Source organism: Scylla paramamosain, chromosome 6 (genome assembly GCF_035594125.1).
Source record: "Scylla paramamosain isolate STU-SP2022 chromosome 6, ASM3559412v1, whole genome shotgun sequence".
Classification (NCBI taxonomy): domain Eukaryota; kingdom Metazoa; phylum Arthropoda; class Malacostraca; order Decapoda; family Portunidae; genus Scylla; species Scylla paramamosain.
In genome coordinates this window covers 21974497-21994496 of record NC_087156.1, presented here as the reverse complement: position 1 = coordinate 21994496, position 20000 = coordinate 21974497, and the positions used below count along the sequence as shown (strand labels likewise).

The window sequence follows — 20000 nt, the reverse complement described above, 5'->3', positions numbered from 1 at the left end:
GAGACAGATGATTTAAATAGAGGTGTTTGCTGTACAAGAAGTGTGAAGATGGATGGAACACACTAGGGAGAAAGGGGAAGGTAGAAGGTGCAGAAAGACGATCAATACAAAAAAGCAATAAACGACTGGAAAGGAGGAGGAAGAGAGAGAGAGAGAGAGAGAGAGAGAGAGAGAGAGAGAGAGAGAGAGAGAGAGAGAGAGAGAGAGAGAGAGAGAGAGAGAGACTTATACTGCATTGGTTGAAAGTTGAACAGTTACTTCTAGAGAAAAAAATATGGAAATAGGAAGAAAATTAAAAGAATATGTGAGTGGTGGTGATAAACAGAAGAGAAAGTGGAAAGGAGAGAGAGAGAGAGAGAGAGAGAGAGAGAGAGAGAGAGAGAGAGAGAGAGAGAGAGAGAGAGAGAGAGAGAGAGAGAGAGAGTGTGTGTGTGTGTATGTGTGTGTCTGCATATTGTGTAGCCATGTCTGGAGGGAGGAAGAGGAAAGGAAAGAGGAAATAGTGAACAATGACTAATAGGGTGATAAAGGGCACGAAGGAAAACGTAGAAATGAGGAAAGAATGGGGGAAAGGAAGAACCGCGAGGAGAGAAAAGGGGAGGTAGTACAGACGGTCGATAGGAAAGAAGGGAAGAGGAGCAGGAGGAGGAGGAGGAGGAGGAAGAGGAGGAGGAGGAGGGAAGGGGGAACTAGTAAACGGACGTCAGGGAATAACCTCTCCCAACACACACACACACACACACACACACACACACACACACACACACACACACACACACACACACACACACAGAGAGAGAGAGAGAGAGAGAGAGAGAGAGAGAGAGAGAGAGAGAGAGAGAGCCTTGCAAAATCGTATCTTGAAGATGATTTGCGTTTTTCGAGTGGCAGGGAGCTGAGAGAGAGAGAGAGAGAGAGAGAGAGAGAGAGAGAGAGAGAGAGAGAGAGAGAGAGAGAGAGAGAGAGAGGGGGATACTGGCAAGCGTGAACGAAGGAAGGAAAGAAAGAAGAGAAAGGTAAAGGAAAAAATGCTTGCATATTCTCCATTATGAGAGAGAGAGAGAGAGAGAGAGAGAGAGAGAGAGAGAGAGAGAGAGAGAAAGGGTGGTAGGAGTGGTGGTGCTGGGGAAACCCGGGGCTAATACTGCTTCGTCAGCTTCCGTGGTCTTTTCCTCTGCTGTGTGTATTGCCTGACCGGAGCACGACCGAGCCAGGCACCACATTCTCTTCTGACTGGCTGCAGTGGAAGTTATAACAGTTTTCAGTGGTTTTCATGCTTCTAGAGATGTTCAACAAGGATTATGGAGAAAAAAAAAACACCCATGAGAATTCAACTAACTTATTATCAGACACTTAAAATAACTGCACTTACCATGCTCTAGTAGAAATTTAAGTGGTTTTCAGTGGTTTTTCATGTTCCTAGTGATGATTAGCTAGGATTCTGCATCATCTTTAGAATAAAACCCAAGGAAACCTGATTAATGTATTCTCAAACACCTCACCACTTCAGATCTACTTCTTCTGACTGTCTTTAGTGGTTTTTACAAGGTTTCCAGTGGGTTTTCATGCTCCTAGTGGAAAAAACGCCCATGATAACTCGACAAACGTATTCTCAAAAATCTCACTGTCTTTGATCAACCTCTTCTATCTGACTTTAGTGGAAGGTTTACTGGCTTTCAAAGGTTTTGATGCTCCTAATGATGTTTAAACAAGGATTTTGCGTCATCAGAGGGAATATATCAATGAAAATCCGACTAACGCTTGACCGAACAGGAGACAGCGTTCCCAAACACTTCGATGTCTTAAGTCAACTACTTTCAAGTCTCCAGTGGAAGTTATACGGGTTTTCAATGGTTTTCATACCCCCCAGTGATGTTTAACAAGGATTCTGCATCATCATTGTAAAAAAAAAAAAAAAAAAAGAAAGAAACATGAAAACCTGACTACTGCATTTCCGATCATCTCTGCGCCTTTTAATATGTTCACTACTTTTGGGAAGCTGTAGTGGAAGTCCTACTGTTTTTCAAGGATGTATTTTCCATTATAGTTTATCAAGGATTTTGTATCGAGTGGAAAAAAAAAAAAATCTGAGGACCCGACTGTTCATCCCTGTGGCCTTTGAAAATATAGGAGCACAAGGCGTTTGAAATCAGGGAATCTAGTAGGAGTATTTACAGACCGTCCCAGGATCTAACTCATGAGACGGGAGTAAGCGTAAGCAGATCATCCTTTTTCCAGGTCCTCGTATTGTATCCCATTCGTGTTCCTCCTTTCGTGTTTTCTAGATCCTGATATTACGTGTTCTCCCATTCGTGTTCTTTTCAGTAGATCTTCGTATTGCCTAGCTTTCGTTTTCCCTAGATCCTGGTATTGTCTTTTCCCTGTCCGTGTTCTCTAGATTTTCGTATTTTCTTGTCTCCTACCCGTTTTCTCCCTTACGTGTTCTCTAGATCCTCGTATTGTCTTGTTTCCCATACGTGTTCTCTCTTGCGTGTTTTCTAGTTCCTGGTATTGTCTTGCTCTCATTCGTGTTCCTGTGATCTCGCCGCCTCACAAAGCCACGCCACGCCAGCCCAGCACATGATAATAGTGGCATCACGCGGAGAAGAGCCGCGGTGCAACAATGGACGGATGACTCTTGTGGGCCCAATCAGGTCTTCTTTTGGTGGTGGTGGTGGTGGTGGTGGTGGTGGTGGTAGCGGAAGTGCGCCGCTTACGTAGGGGTCATGCAATTGAAAGTGAGACACACACACACACACACACACTCTCTCTCTCTCTCTCTCTCTCTCTCTCTCTCTCTCTCTCTCTCTCTCTCTCTCTCTCTCTCTCTCTCTCTCTCTCTCTCTCTCTCTCTCCCCGCTTTGTAAGTACTTTGAAATAGATTAATGTTTTGGTTGCTCTTCATATAGTAGAACTCCTCCTCCTCCTCCTCCTCCTCCTCCTCTGACAAAAAAAAGTTAATTACTCCTTCCTATTCGCCACATTAGCCATCAATGCAAATAATAACCTACCAACAGTTTAAAATAGTCTGACTTTTACGTGATCAGTGCGCTCCTCCCATTTACTTTGTTTTGTTGCGTCGTTCCAGCCAGGATATTGTGGATTATCTCTTTGTGAGCCATTGTGCTGGGTTGTATATGTACTGACCTCCGCCCACTGACCGCTGATAAGGCAATAGTGAGCGCTGACCGGCCGGCGAGTGTTGGAATGTAGAATGTAGGTAGCCAGGCATGGAAGGAAGTCGAGTAACATCCCTCTCATTTCGTGTTTAGTTTTCCCTTCACTCTGAACTCCCTTGGTTTGCTAAGAATCCGTCACTTTGTTAATCCCTTTGGTTCTTTTCCTTAGCGTCTGGCATCTCAGTGGGCCTTTTTCTTTCCTTCCTTTTTGTTGCCCTACGCTAGTCGGTATGATTTAAAGCGCTTCAAAATACGGGACCTGGTGGTTTGAGAGGAAGGTTGGTTAATTGTGTCTTATGGATGGGTTTTTGAAGTTATTGGGCGGGTTATGCAAGGTGTTGGGCGGTTTCTGGAAGTTTTGGGCAGTTTCTGGAGTTATTTGGGTGGGTTTTTGAAGGTGTAAGGTGGGTTGCCGTATTAAGTGGCGTGTGAAAGTGGTGGTGGTGGTGGTGGTTGTTGGGTGTGCGTGGGAGTCGGAAAGAGATGAGTTGACAATAACATGTAACTTTGGGTGGAGGTGTGGGGAATGAGTCTCTCTCTCTCTCTCTCTCTCTCTCTCTCTCTCTCTCTCTCTCTCTCTCTCTCTCTCTCTCTCTCTCTGTCTGTCTGTCTGTCTGTCTGTCTGTCTGTCTGTCTGTCTGTCTCTCTTGCTCGCTCGCTCGCTCGCTAGGCGTCAAAATAAATATCTAGGGTACTGTTTCCTGTACCCTGATTTTAAGTTGTACACCATCATCACTGCTGCTACTACTACTACTACTACTACTACTACTACTACTACTACTACTACTACTACTACTACTACTACTACTACTACACTACTACTACTACTACTACTACTACTACTACTACTACTACTACTACTACTACTACTACTACTACTTGTTCTTGCTGTTCTTGTTCTCCTCCTCCTCCTCCACCTGCTCCTAATACCATCATCTTATCCATCACCCCTGCCCATCATGTACAGTACGTGCTCTCATCCTCCTTACAAAACCCTTGCCAGCCTTTAACCAAGCCTTCCCGTTCTCCTCCCCGGCAGATGTCCCGTCTTAATGGCGTGAACGGCTACAACGGCTGTGGGGAGCTGAACGGTCCTGGAGGCGGCTCCGGCTGCTGGACGATTGGCCTTATCAACGCCAAGGCAAAGTACCTCACTGCAGAGACCTTCGGCTTCAAGATCAACGCCAATGGTGAGTGATGATTGATGAAATAATGGCGTGCTCCAAACGGCTGGTGAGTGTTGGTGTAAGGACAGTCTTGGTTAGGAATAGAGTAACTTTCTACATCCGTTTTCTTCAGTCCCGTAATCAGAAACGCTTTGATCTGTCTCTCTCACCACGACTGTTTTCAAAGGCCATAGAGTTGATTATCCGGATTATCAAGAGTGTTTCTCCTGTTAATAATGTACAAAGCGTTTTAATCTGTCACGTTAATCATGAAAAAAAAAAACGTCATTAATTAATTAAACCCTGTGTCACTTCCAATCATTAAAAACCGGTGTCACTTCAACGAGACCCTTTTGAAAGTAGTGGAGATGCGACGCGGAAGTGTTTCAGAATATGGTCCTGAAAGGCGGCGTGGGATGGTTGATGCGTCCGGGGTATGTGCGCAGCTGTGGGTCTCTGGGTGTTTTGTATGCACTCGTGTGTCATTGCCGCGCGCTGTTGCTGCTGCTGCCTCCTCGCTCCGTTACCTTACTGTGCTGCCGCTCTTCAATACTGTTAGGCTGATTCGTCGTTTTCTTTTTTATTTTTTGTTGGTGTTTGGAGTTTTTTTTTTTTTTTTCCTTTTGTTTTGGGGGTTGCCTCTTTTCTTTTTGGGGTTCGTTTTCTGTTTATTTTTTGGTTGTTTTTCGTTCCTCTTCTCTTCGGATTCTTCTTCTCTTCGGATTTCTCTTGGTATTATTTTGTTTTTTTCATTTGGAGTTATTTTTAATTTGTGATTAGTTTTCATTTTATTTAGAATTCATTTTTTCTTTTACACTAAGAATTACTTTTCTTTTCACTTGAGGTTCTTTTTCTTTCCTTTTTCTAATGTTTAGGTCTTAAGTAAGAGTTGTGTGTACTTTGCAAGGCGTTTTTGGCATTTGAGTCTGTTGCCGATTGATTCTGTTTTTTGTGCCGTGTTGGCTATACATCATTATTTATATCATGAATGAGTGTTCGTAAGCCTTAGGAGTGGTATTTTTGTTATATATATCATCATTATTTTTAGTGTATTAACAGGTTTTTTGTATTATAGCGTGTAATTTTATCCCAAGTGTCATATTCATTTATCCCGTCACTCATCGCGGCTCGCGGGGTGTGTTATCGCTGTGTTTGTGCAGTGTTCGGTGGTGTTCCAGTGTTGCGAACACAACGCCATCATTCATACACCGTCTGCGGTAGTTTATGTATACCTTGTTAATGTTACAGTCATTCTAAATGATGTACTGATATCTTGACTTCATTCTATCCATCTCTTGTTTGCTATGTGTTACCTTATCCTCCAGTTCATTTTACCCATTTTCTTTAGAGACTGGCATCTCAGTGAGCCTTTTTTCCCCCGGTCAATGCCCCTCTTACATAAAAAAAAATATACGAACAGTGTGTCACGCCCCGCTCAGTCTCTCCTGCATCCAGCCATCCCTCACCTCCCTCCTCCTAGCCCTGTGCTTTCAAATGCTTTGTTCTCTCAGTGAGGCCTTCATGGATGCTCCTTCCTAGTGTTGGTGTAGAATCCTTAAACCATCACGGAAATCTCGAAAACACCCTTGAAAATCATGTTAACTTTTTCATTGTCAGGCAGTTTCTTCAGTAATTACCTTCAACGTTTTAGACACTTTGCACTACGGTCTCCTAAATAGTTTTGTAGTAAAAAGGTAAATGAATAGAAATAATAATGTCTTGCTGTTCATGTATGTGTCCACGGATAAAAATGTAAATAGAATAAATAGAAATAATAATAATGACCCGACTAGTCATCTCTGGGGCCTCTAAAAATAGTCCTTATGACACACACACACAGAGAGAGAGAGAGAGAGAGAGAGAGAGAGAGAGAGAGAGAGAGAGAGAGAGAGAGAGAGAGAGAGAGAGAGAGAGAGAGAGAATGTTTCAGAATACGGGCACTGGTTTTAAAAGAAAAGGTTTCAATCCTCCTCTCCTCCTCCTCCTCCTCCTCCTCCTCCTCATATTCTGAGCATCATCATCCCTGGAATTAGAGGCCTTGTCTCTCTCTCTCTCTCTCTCTCTCTCTCTCTCTCTCTCTCTCTCTCTCTCTCTCTCTCTCTCTCTCTCTCTCTCTCTCTCTCTCTCTCTCTCTCTCTCTCTCTCTCTCTCTCTCTCTCCATGATGCTGACGATGATGCTGGAATGTCAATACTGATGCATGTGTTGTGTCTTGCGGCAGGAGTGTCCCTGAAGAAGAAGCAGATGTGGACCCTGGAGCCCGCTGAGAAGGACCTGATCGCCTTCAAGTCTCACCTGGACAAATACCTCTCCGTGGACCAGGTAACACGCTGCCCTAACCTACCCACCGACTGCCACCTGTTCCACTACAAATAGATGGATAGATAGATTTTTTATTGACCACAAACACTGCCAACCTACTCACCTGACTACCACCTGCTGCACTGTACAAAAATTCCTCTACCACCCCGCCACACACAACCATGCAGCTTTAAAAGTTAGAATAAAAAAAGAGGTAGGAAGGCGTTGGTTTTCAAAGAGTGGTAGGTGAGTGGAATAGACTCAGTAGTCAGGTTGTTAGTGTTGAGTCATTATGGAGCTTTTTAAAAGAAAGTTACTCCCATTTATGGATGAGGGTGATAGTGGAAATACGTAGGTAGTTGGGTTTCATACAGGAACTGCCACGTGTAAGTCTGATGGCTTCTTGCAGCTTCTCTTATTTTCTTATGTTCTAACCAAAACCACCACCACCACCACCACCACCACCACGCGGCCTTCACCTACACTACAGACAGGCTACAGACCCACACACCTGCGATGCACCTGGCTATATCCTCTCACATTCTGACCTTTATTAACGCTTCTGTATACTAGCACATTTCTTTACAATTGATTCTTGTTTACACACACATATTTTCGTGTTTTATAAGCGAAATTTTTTGAGAGATAGATACAGAAAGATGTGCACTATCACTTCTCTCTCGGGCCCGCGCAGTAACTTGCCAAGATGATTGCAGGTTTGAGAGGTTTAAGGAGTAACAGCAGCAGCAGCAGTAGCAGTACCAGCAGCATAATCTTAACACTTCAAGGACAGGCAGCGTAGAATATAGGATGATTGTAACCGCAGCCAAACCCTGGTGATGATGATGATGATGATGATGATGAGAAGGAGGAGGAGAGTGAGTGTGTCTGACAAGGCAAGGAAGAAGAGGAGTAGGAGGAGGAGGAGAAGAATATCGCACAAGGATATTAGAAGAAAGAAGAAGAGGAGTGGAGTGCCAGATATATTTGAGAAGAGGAAGATGGAGAAGAGAGAGGAGTGTTAGCTGAGGATATGAGGAGGAAGACCAAGGAGAGTGTGTCCGAAAAAGATAAGAAAAAAAAAAGGAGGAGGATGAGAGTATTAGACAAGGATATGAGGAGGAAAAGGAGAAAGAGGAGGAGGGTGAATGTGTCAGTCAAGAGGAGGAAGAAGAAGAGGAGGAGGAGGAGGAGGAGGAGGAGGAGGAGGAGAAGAATGGTTATGTTAGACAAGAATATCAGGAGGAGGAGGAGGAGGAGGAGGAGGAGGAGAAGAATGGTTATGTTAGACAAGAATATCAGGAGGAGGAGGAGGAGGAGGATGAGGGCGAGTGTAGATAAGGGTATCAAGAAGAAGAGGAGGAGGAGGAGGAGGAGTAGTGTCAGTCAAGGGTATGAGTCAAGGTTATGTTAACGTCTTACACTCACTCGTTGTTTACGCAACCATAACTCAATAATAATAATAATAAAAACCGTGCAACAGAGAACTTCGTAATCAGATCATCCAACTCCGCTTAGCAAAACTACTCAGCTTCAAACCCGCTGTGAGGAGATGGTGAAGCTCGTGTGTGTGTGTGTGTGTGTTTGCGTGTTTTTGTGTGTTTTTGTAATCCACGAACATGGCAGCACACACACACACACACACACACACACACACACACACACACACACACACACACACACACACACACACACACACACACACACACACACACACACACACACACACACCACCTCTCCTCGTCCACACCATAAAGATAAGAAAACCAACAGTAATAATAAAAAGTTTTCCCATAAAGATCCATTATGTGTGAAGCATGAGTTGCTGTAACACTCCCCGCTTGTCTTGGCTCGGTTAGAGAGAGAGAGAGAGAGAGAGAGAGAGAGAGAGAGAGAGAGAGAGAGAGAGAGAGAGAGAGAGAGAGGTGTCTTGATGGGAAAGGGAGCGAGGAGAGAGGAAAGTAGACCACGTGGAAAGTTTGCATGTTTACGATGTGGCTCAGTCATGGTGTAGATTATCCCATAAAATAAAATAGAGAGAGAGAGAGAGAGAGAGAGAGAGAGAGAGAGAGAGAGAGAGAGAGAGAGAGAGAGAGAGAGAGTACATAATCTCGTGACTTGCTAGTAAATTGAATGAACCAGTTATAACAAAAGATTATGAGTTATAAAAAGAGAAAGAAGTAAACTGAGTGATCTAATCGTAAATGAGAGAGAGAGAGAGAGAGAGAGAGAGAGAGAGAGAGAGAGAGAGAGAGAGAGAGAGAGAGAGAGAGAGAGAGAGAGAGAAACAAAAGACTTCGCCAGGGAAAGTAGAGAGGCTTACCTGTAAATGGTGGTGGTAATTAGTCATGACTTCCTTTGACCCACATTTCCATACAGGTGTTTTCATGTTATTCAGGAAAGTAATTAGAGGAAAAACTCGCACGGGTTAATTTGTATGTGAGGAAAGGTGTAATAGTAGTAGTAGTAGTTGTTGTAGTAGTAGTAGTGGTAGTAATAGGAGGAGGAGGAGGAGTAGTTTTAATAATTCTTTATACTTTACTTAAATAGTTTTGTGAGAAGAGTGAAGTAGTAGCAGTAGTAGTAGTACCTCACTTAAATGGAGCTTGTGAGGAAGATAATGATCCTGGAGAAGTAGTCTTAGTAGTAGTAGTAGTAGTAGTAATAGTAAAGATCACAGTAACAGCCACTCTTAAAGTTCCATTATGTTAGATTAGTTTGTTACGCAAGATTAGAATATGTAGCCCAAATTAACATAACCCAACATCAGCAAACCAGCCCTGAAATTAGCTGTGTTGGCTAATCTCCATGTGTAACAGTAATAATAGTACCACGAGTAATAGGATAGTGCTACTGGTAATAACTGCTTTGTCCCCTTGACTTTGCAAAACCACCACCATCACCACCACCATTACTCCCCGGCTAGACGTGACTGGCTGGCTGACTCACTGACTCACTGACTGACTGACTGACTGACTGGTTGGCTGACTGACTGACTGACTGACTGACTGACTGACTGACTGACTGACTGACTATATAACTAACTGAACACTGAATAGCTAATTGACTGACTGACTGACTGACTGACTGACTGACTGACTGATTGATTCACACACACACACACACACACACACACACACACACACACACACACACACACACACACACACACACACACACACACACACACACACACACACACACACACACACACACACTCCCAGACTCACAACACCAAGCTATCATATAAAATATCATTGGATTTCCTTCCCAATTTTCTTTGTCTTCATGGGACTCATGTTTTCTTTTGCACTTTTTGTTTTTACTTCTTTCCCCCCACACCCACATACACACGTTTCTCTCTCTCTCTCTCTCTCTCTCTCTCTCTCTCTCTCTCTCTCTCTCTCTCTCTCTCTCTCTCTCTCTCTCTCTCTCTCTCTCTCTCTCTCTCTCTCTCTCTCTCTCTCTCTCTCCAACATTAGTCTTCCAAGAATTTGTATTATTTCTGCCTTCACATTTCAAATAAGGATCGCGCTTCATATTTCGTGAGGCGAGTTTCACCACCACCACCACCACCACCACCACCACCACCATCATCATCATCATCACGAGAACAGAACGCATATTTTGAAACGCCTTGGACTCTCATAAAAACTGTTTTCAAAGGCCACGGAGATAATCAGTCCGGTTCTCCATGAATCATGTACATACATAGAAACCTTGTTAAATTACTAGATTCATGAAAACGTCCTTAAAAACCACGATAATTTACAATGGAATCTGTTTAACCCCTTCACTATGACACGAAACAATGAGCAGTACCAGAAGCACTGCGTGAAGTCTTTATAACCATCTGCAAAAAAGTTATTGGTGAGAAGAATAGATTTTGCAATTTCTACCCAGTTTAAAGATCGGATGTGGCTGTAGAACAAGTAAAGATGTTTTAGAGCAATTGGTAATTAGGGAAAGGTGTACCAGGTGGCAGTGAAAGGGTTAAAGTAAAAATGAGACGCTTAAATATGATCTTCTAGTCTAGACTTCACTCATTTTAGCACGAAAGCTGCCACAACCACCACCACCACCACCAATTATTTTAACAAAGTAATTCCTCATGACAGGACTAGAAATAGCGGGTTCAAGCTTGATAAAAGTTAGATTTAAAAAGATAAGAAGATGGTTCTCAAATAGAGTGGTGGATGAATGGAACAGACTCAGTAACCAGACTGTTAGTGTTGAGTCAATAGGGAGCGTTGAAAGATTACACAAATTTGTAGATGAGTATGAGAGGTGGAAAAGACAAGCATGCTTTATACAGGGACAGTCTCTTTCAGCTTCACCTACTTTCATTTGTTTCCTACGTTCTTATTTAAATATCTCACGCTTCTCTACACCAAAAGTGGGCCTTTTTCTTTATAACTTTTTGTTACCCCAGACCAGCGCCCTTCTCGTACAAAGAAAAATCATTACCGTATTAGTTTCAGGCTAGATTCGCACGTTCTAACCCTTCCCTTCCGTCTTTTTCAGTATGGGAACGTGACGTGCGAGAGTGACGAGCGGGATATGACGTGCATGTTCGAGGTGTCCGTGACGGATGACGAGCACGGGCGGTGGGCGCTGAGGAACGTGACCCGCGGCTACTTCCTGGGCGCCGCAGGGGACAAGCTGATCTGCACCGCTAAGGTTCCCACCGACGCGGAGCTCTGGACCATCCACCTGGCGGCCCGCCCTCAGGTGAGTCAAGAGGAGACAGTTGCTTCTCTCCTACTCTCCTACTCTTTTTCTTCACTATTCACTAACTTCCATGGTGATTTCCTCCTGCTGTTCCTGGTGACAACTTTCTCTTCTTCTTTCTATTTCTGCTTCTCAAACTTGATTAGCCTCCCTGACCTGCTCTTGCTCTTATTATTTTGCTGACCTAACCTAATCTAACTTTCTCTCTGACTTTCTCCTCCTTCTGCTGCCCTTGCTAACCTAACCCAGTCTGGTTAAACTTAACCTTCTCAGTTATCTTCTCTTCCTCTTCCTTAAACAGAGATTTTTATTTTATTTTCATTACAGTCTTCTAGTTCTTTATGATTGTGTTTCTATAGATGTGTGTGTGTCGGGGGGAGGGGGGTCTGAACGCTGTCTCTGTATCATATTTTTTCCCCCATCCTTGCTCTCCACCCCTTGTATTCATGTATTCCTCTTTACATAAGCACGCTCGCCCCCTAAAAGGCTGCCGAGGGAGGAGGGACACCAGGAGGGCAATTTCAGGCACCTGGGTGGGGGAAAAAATGGACATGAAAACTTAATAATAATAATGAAAGGGTGGAACTAACTTTTGCCGCAGCCTGCTCGTCCTTCCTGCACCACCCTTGACCTGCTCGCCTTATTAAAGCGTGGCACACACACACACACACACACACACACACACACACACACACACACACACACACACACACACACACACACACACACACACACACACACACTATTATCTGTAATCCATTACCATAGTACGTTCAATTTTTTGACCTTCACACGAGAGAGAGAGAGAGAGAGAGAGAGAGAGAGAGAGAGAGAGAGAGAGAGAGAGAGAGAGAGAGAGAGAGAGAGAGAGAGAGAGAGAGAGAGAGAGAGAGATACAGACGCATAAACATCCTGCATACTGTCAAACATATGCACGTAACTCAACCAGCGCACACCTTCCCTCACCACAGAGATAAACTTACACTCCGTGGGCCAGCGAGTGAAACAAAGGCAGAGAGAGAGAGAGAGAGAGAGAGAGAGAGAGAGAGAGAGAGAGAGAGAGAGAGAGAGAGAGAGAGAGAGAGAGAGAGAAACGAAGATCCCAGGTATTGACAAACATATCCACGTAAACCAACCTCATTACACCCTTCCTCCCCCACACAGGTAAACTTACGCTCCCTGGGCCGCAAACGCTATGCCCACCTGAACGAGGAGGGCACTGAGATCGAGGTGGACGCCAACGTGCCATGGGGCGAGGACACGCTCTTCACGTTGGAGTTCCGTGACCACAAGTACGCCATCCACACCTCCAACAACCGCTACCTGCACATGGACGGGAAGCTGGTGCCGGGCTGCGAGCGGGAGTGTCTCTTCTGCCTCGAGTACCACCACGGCTCCCTCGCCCTCAGGGACTACCGGGTAAGCAAGGAAGGAGGGGAGGAAGGCATGAGGCAGTCAATATATATCCCTCTCATACACGTCCCCATGAGATTCCTTCTATTTTCCAAGGCTTGCTCTCAGGGGACTATCGGGAAAGCAAGGAAGGAAGGAAAGAAGTGAAGGAAGGGAGGAGAAAAGGTAGTAGGCAGGGAAGATACCATGCTCTCATACACGTTCCATTGAGGTTCCTTTTGCCTGTGATTTGGAGCGCCTCAGACTCACAAAGGCTATTTTCTAAGGCTTGCTCTTGAGGACTGCCGGGTAAGGAAGGAAAGAAGAAAGCATTAAAGGAAGAAAGGAAGGCAGAAGGCAGTTAAGATATTTTACACTCAATACACGTTTTTGTGAGATTTCTTCTTTTAACTGTATTTTGAAATGCTTTGGACTCTCATCAGGACTATTCTTAAAGACCACAGGAATGAGCTTTCGTGGGTGTTTTTTCTTCAGTGATGCTGAAGACTTGTTAAACTGTTACTAGTATCACGGAAAGGTTCTTGAAAACACCTATGTGAGTCTGTTTAACGTGGTATGTCTTCAAAGTGTGTTCTTTCCTCAATGATGATGCTGAAGCTTAATTAAATTATTATTAGAATCATGAAAAGGCTCTTGAAAACACCCTCTTGAGTATGTTCAAAAGTAGTCAATATAGGACTATTTTCAAAGATTAAAGAGATAAGTAGTCGAATTTTCTATAGTATTTATTCCCAATAATGATGAGGAACCTTTGTTAACCTATTAATAGAATCATGAAAACACTCTTGAAAACCACAATAACATTCTCCAGAACCTCACAAAATCAATCGACACAAGACGTCAAGATGTTCCAGAATACAGACTTTTTTTTTTTTTTTCTTATTTTATTCATGCCTGAGCATTACCTTCATGTTATTCTCACCTGTCTCCTTGTTTGGTATGTTCTCGTGTGAAGGGTGGGTCTTTGGTGCAGATACACAGGTGTTCCCGCCAAGGAGGTGTTCCATAAAGGCTTCCCTGTAATGGCTAACAAGGTGTCTTTATATAACGCAGGCAGAGGATTGCCCAGGAAACGCGAAAAGGCAACACCTGAGTTTGTACCCTTTGTGTATTGTTCTGTTTTGTAAGGACAGTTTGGCTCCAGGCGTTTTTCCTTTTGCTTTTGACCGACTGACTCTCTCTCTCTCTCTCTCTCTCTCTCTCTCTCTCTCTCTCTCTCTCTCTCTCTCTCTCTCTCTCTCTCTCTCTCTCTCTCTCTCTCTCTCTCTCTCTCTCTCTCTCTCTCTCTCTCTCTCTCTCTCTCTCTCTCTCTCTCTCTCTCTCTCTCTCTCTCTCTCTCTCTCTCTCTCTCTCTCTCTCTCTCTCTCTCTCTCTCACAGGGTCAGTACCTCAGTCCCATCGGCTCCCGCGCGGTGCTCAAGACCCGCTCCAACTCAGTCACCAAGGACGAGCTGTTTGCCCTCGAGGACTCGCTGCCACAGGCCTCTTTCAGCGCCCTCCTCAACGCCCGCTACGTGTCCGTCAAGCAGGGTGAGTGTTGCAGAGAGAGAGAGAGAGAGAGAGAGAGAGAGAGAGAGAGAGAGAGAGAGAGAGCGAGCGAGCATGTGTGTGAGCGTGTTTTTATGATGCATAATTTCATCTCAGTGTGGATCTTTAAGTAAATGAATAGAAATTTACTCCCATTTTTTTTTAAAGGAGCGTTTAGAAACTATTTTATCATTATTATTTTATTTACCTTACTTTTTTTTTTATTCCGATGATGTACGTGGGTAGTCTCTCTCTCTCTCTCTCTCTCTCTCTCTCTCTCTCTCTCTCTCTCTCTCTCTCTCTCTCTCTCTCTCTCTCTCTCTCTCTCTCTCTCTCTCATCTGTTTAGCTTCATTGTTATTATTCATATGTTACGGTGTTGGTGCAAGGCCAGTCAGCAGTGATTGGCGCCTTGTTGTTGTTGTTGTTGTTGTTGTTGTTGTTGTTGTTGTTGTTGTTGTTGTTGTTGTTGTTGCTGTCATCACATCATTACCGCCATGACCACTTACCGTGACCCTTTTGCATGGGATGGGTGTGTGATTCATACCTCCAATATCTCTCTCTCTCTCTCTCTCTCTCTCTCTCTCTCTCTCTCTCTCTCTCTCTCTCTCTCTCTCTCTCTCTCTCTCTCTCTCGTCTGTATGTTCATGTTGATCTATGGAGGGTTAGATTTTTTTATGGTCCCTTTTTTCTCTTGATATTCTTTGATTTACACACACACACACACACACACACACACACACACACACACACACACACACACACACACACACACACACACACACACACACACACACACACACACCATCATCATCAAATCCTCCTCTTTCATTTATCCCCACAAAGTAATTAATTCCTCTACTACCTGTAAGTAATTTGACCTCATCCCTAATTTTATCCTCACCTCATTTTTTCAGCATTAAGACCCTCTCTTCCCCTCTCCCTCTCTTTTTTTCCCCTTATCAGTCTTCCTCCTTACCTTCCCCTCTTCTTCTCCCCCTCCTCATCAGTCTTCCCTTTACCCTCCGTTCTTTGCTTACCTGTCTTCCTCTCTCTTCCTTCCTCTTTTTCCTTCCTCCTTTATCTACTGTTTAGTCTGATGGGAAAGAGAGAAGGGAGAGAGAGAGAGAGAGAGAGAGAGAGAGAGAGAGAGAGAGAGAGAGAGAGAGAGAGAGAGAGAGAGAGAGAGGGGGGTTGTGATCAAGGTTACCTGTGTGGCGTCACGTTCTGATGACTGGAGTGTGCAGATTATTTTGTTTGTTTGTTTGTTTGTTTGTTTGTTTGGATAGTTTGTGAGTTAGCCTGTTATTTGTCTGTTTTGTCTCTCTAGCTTCCTATTTTATTTGTCTGTCTGTCTGTCTGTCTGTGTCTAATTAGTAGATATTTTGTTTGTTAGTTATCAGTTTATTTGTCTCTTTCTAGCTTTTTATTTTATTTGTCTATCTGTCTATCTAGTAATCGGTGTATTTTCTCTTTACCTATTTTATTTTATTTTTCTTATATTTGTCTGCCTTTCTAGTTGCCAGTTACCTGTCAATACGCTTATCTAATTCTCCCTCTGTTTGCCTAACTATCTGTCTACCTCTGTCTGTTTATCTCTCTATCTCTGTCTGTTAATTTTAACGTTATGTATCCAGTACTTTCTTTTCCGGTGGTGGTGGAGGTGGTGGTGGTGATGATGATGAAAGTGTCACTGAATAGTACACAAGACAAAACACCAAACCAGGAAAATTATTTAGTACTGTTTGCTCTATAGGATGTCAGTGTTGTAGACAAGATACGGGTAACCTTTAGTTCTTACCCTGCTGTCTTTCATTCTTGCACTCTGATCACGTGTTATAATGGCTACACAAACTCTCTCTCTCTCTCTCTCTCTCTCTCTCTCTCTCTCTCTCTCTCTCTCTCTCTCTCTCTCTCTCTCTCTCTCTCTCTCTCTCTCTCTCTCTCTCTCACGGCCCCTAACTTGCCCTGATATGGCGTAGGGGAGGAAAGGAAGGGTAATGGTAGGCAGGCAGGGATGTTTGGTGATGGAGGTGGGGGTAGGGGTATTGGGGGGGTGATGGTAGTGGTGGTGGTGTTGTGGGTGGTTTACTGATAGCCTTTTCTGTTCTCTCTCTCTCTCTCTCTCTCTCTCTCTCTCTCTCTCTCTCTCTCTCTCTCTCTCTCTCTCTCTCTCTCTCTCTCTCTCTGGTAAAGAATCCACCCTGGCAACTTTTTACTCCGCTTCTTTTTCTTCTTTTGTAAATGATGCTCTTTGCAGTTTTGGGCATGAGTTTATAGGGCAGTGTTGTATCCTTCTTCTTCTTCTTCTTCTTCTTCTTCTTCTTCTTCTTCTTCTTCTTCTTCTTCTTCTTCTTCTTTGTTTTATTTTCCATTTTTTTCTTTGCCGTTTCATCATCAGTTCTTCTTTCTGCTTCTTCTTCTTCTTCTACTTCTTCTTCTTCTTCTTCTTCTTCTTCTTCTTCTTCTTCTTCTTCTTCTTCTTCTTCTTCTTCTTCTTCTTCTTCTTCTTCTTCTTCTTCTTCTTCTTCTTCTTCTTCTTCTTCTTCTTCTTCTTCTTCTTCTTCTTCTTCTTCTTCTTCTTCTTATTATTATTATTATTATTATTATTATTATTATTATTATTATTATTATTATTTTGTTTTCTTTATTATTCTTATTCTTTTTTCCACTTCTTTGTATTTTCTTTACTATTTCATCATCATTATCTTCTTATTCTTATTCTTATTAGCTGTAGTAGTAGCAGTAGTTGTGGTAGTAGTGGTAGTAGTAGTAGTAGTAGTAGTAGTAGTGGTAGTAGTAGTAGTAGTAGTAGTGGTAGTAATAGTTGTAGTTGTATAGTTATCATTATTATTATTGCCAGTAGTAATAGCAGTAGTAGTTGTTATTTGTTGTAGTTGTTGTTGTTGTTGTTGTTGTTGTTGTTGTTGTTGTTGTTGTTGTTGTTGTTGTTGCCGTCTTTGAAGTAGTAGCGGCAGCAGCATCGGCAGAGGTCGCGGGGAACAGGACACGAGGCGGCGTGATAAGGTCTGACCGGCGGGGAGAAAAATTGTAACCTTAGCTATCACGTTACACCGCTACAGAGAGAGAGAGAGAGAGAGAGAGAGAGAGAGAGAGAGAGAGAGAGAGAGTTGGCTCATAGTTGATAATGAAGCAGATAATGATTTCCTGAATGAGACACAACTAACAGCACTATCACTACTAATACTACCACCACCACCACCACCACCACCACCACCACCACCACATTACCATCATCGGTCATCAACAAATAAGAACATGAAACTTAAACCACACGACTGCCTTCAAGTTTAGGAAATAAGAAGAAAAATCACCCTATATGCATTATCCCAACCAGTCATTACCAATCAGTCACTAGCAACCATTCTGCTTTATGGGGACATAGAACTTGAGTACTGTAGCATCTGTGGTCTTCATTCTTTGGTGGACGAAGGGTTAGGAACGGAAACTTGCCCTGATTTCGTTTTATAAGAATACCTAGACTTTGTTTGTGGGACACGTGGAGAGGAGACAAGCAGGAGGGTACCAAGTAAATGCATGTCGGTTTCAAAGAGAGAGAGAGATTTAATTTCTATCTACGGTCTTTTACTTGACTACACAGTGAAACACACACACACACACACGAGGGTATAAAGTGAATGGATATTAATTTCAAAGAGAGAGATGTTTAAAAATTCTATACTATTTTTTTATTTGACTACACAACTCTGCACAATGAAAAATCTAACACAATGAAAGGAAAAGGAGAGAAAAAAAAAAGAAGATTAGAGAAGATACAGATGTACTCCACGTCTTCTATTGTCAGTGCGGAGGAAATATGTCATTGATATGTGGCTAAACCTCTTGCTGAATGAACAGATTGGAGTGAAGTTAATAATGACAGTGCCTATAATGTGCACAGAAGGGAGGTGAAGTTCATGACGTTCTTCCCATTATTATTTATTTTTTGCTCTTGGTCAATTAGTGTTTGGATTAAGAAAAGTCACGGTCTGGTGGACATTATGTTGAAGGAAAAGATTCTGCTTATAGTTTCCTCGCCACGGTGGCATGTTGACTTTTCAGACTTTTCTTACTTTTTTTTTCTTGCCTGAGACGTTCCCAAGTTTGACACGAAGTTTGCTTTTCTTTTCTTCCCTTTCCCTTTTTCTTGGTCCGTGTGGTCAGGTCGGGTACACAAAGATAGATAAATGGGAGCCGGATAGACAGTGTGCCGACCGCAACATTTATGTATTATTCAGTTGAGAAATCTCGCAAATAACATTTAAAAACAGCAGCTCCGTCAGTTATCAGGGCTGGTAGGAGCTGGCCACTTAGGAGTTATGCATTTGCCGAACTCCAAGTTTATATAAGAGCATTTGGATGAACAACAAAGGACAGGAAAAGGTAGTAAGAGGAAGAAACAAGACTAATACATGTAGGCTTGACGGGTTCTTGCAACTTCCCTTACTATTCTGTTCTCTCATGTACTTAATCGTTTAGCCAAAGACAGCAATCGATTAATATTCTCAATTCTGCCTTGTTCAGCGTCTTCCCTCATCCCTGAGTCCTCTAATCTGATCTGCTGGAAATCTATCAGGTCTTAGCTTCTGTAAGGAGACTGTCAGCTGGTCAGAGGATTAAGAATAGGAAAGAAAATACTGAACTAAGAAAATCAATGCAGAATTTTACTATTTAGTTTACTATTGATAATGTCTCCACGTTCTAAAGGGTTCGTTTTTCGAATTGTTGTGGTCAGGGGACAAAGAATTAAAGGGAAAATACTAAACAAAGGAAATCAATGCAAAATTTTACTATTTAACTCTAATGTTGGTAATGACTGCGTTCTTAAGGGTCCGGGTTTCGAATCGCCGTGGTCAGAGGACAAAGAATGAAAAGGAAAACACTAAACTCCAAGGGAATCAATGCAGGATTTTAATATTTCAGTCTACTATTGATGATTGCTAGTTCTAAAGGGTAAATATTTCGAATTGCTGTGGCGGAAGGAATGAGAATAAAAAAAACAAAACAAAAAAAAAAAACAAAGCAAAGGAAATCAATGCGGGATTTTACGCTTTAACCCGCTCACTAACTCCCTAACGGATTTTCTTCTTCAATACCTATAACTTTCTAGACACTATTTTTTTGTGCTAGGTCATCGTCAATATTTCTTTACTTTAAGATGACAAAAAATTAACCTTCTCTTCTCGTCCTTCTCTCTCCGGTGTCTCCATGCAAACCATAGCAGCAAAAGGTTTAACTTCGCTATTGATAATGACTCCACGTGCCGAAGATCCAGGGTGTGGAATTGCTGTGGTTAATTGGGTATTTGAGTACCAACTGATTATTCGTGCGGTTTAATATTCTTTCTTTTTTCTTCTACTTCTTCCTCTCTCGATTTTCTCTCGTGGTTAAGGAAAGCGGTTGGAATTACACCCAAGGAGATTGTCTGGGGTGTGTGTGTGTGTGTGTGTGTGTGTGTGTGTGTGTGTGTGTGTGTGTGTGTGTGTTGCAGAAGTTGGTACCGTTGGTAGGTTAGATGGCTCAGTAGTAGTAGTAGTAGTAGTAGTAGTAGTAGTAGTAGAAGTAATACTAATAGTGGTAGTAGTAGTAGTAGTAGTAGTAGTAGTAGTAGCAGTAGTAGTAGCAGTAGTAGTAACAGTAATAGTAGTAGTACGTAGTGACTGG

General features: G+C 42.9%; 1 protein-coding gene across 4 annotated transcripts in view; it reads left to right on the top strand.

Annotated features, from left to right (window-relative positions):
- LOC135101398 (protein singed-like) overlaps positions 1 to 20000 on the top strand; it is a 102289-nt gene that overhangs the window by 70202 nt on the left and 12087 nt on the right. For all 4 annotated transcript variants that reach the window (XM_064005330.1, XM_064005329.1, XM_064005326.1 and 1 more), the window contains exons 2-6: positions 4219 to 4369; positions 6566 to 6666; positions 11170 to 11376; positions 12541 to 12795; positions 14169 to 14319. In XM_064005330.1, the coding sequence (XP_063861400.1) occupies positions 4219 to 4369; positions 6566 to 6666; positions 11170 to 11376; positions 12541 to 12795; positions 14169 to 14319 (865 nt within the window). The remainder of the gene's footprint in view (positions 1 to 4218; positions 4370 to 6565; positions 6667 to 11169; positions 11377 to 12540; positions 12796 to 14168; positions 14320 to 20000) is intronic.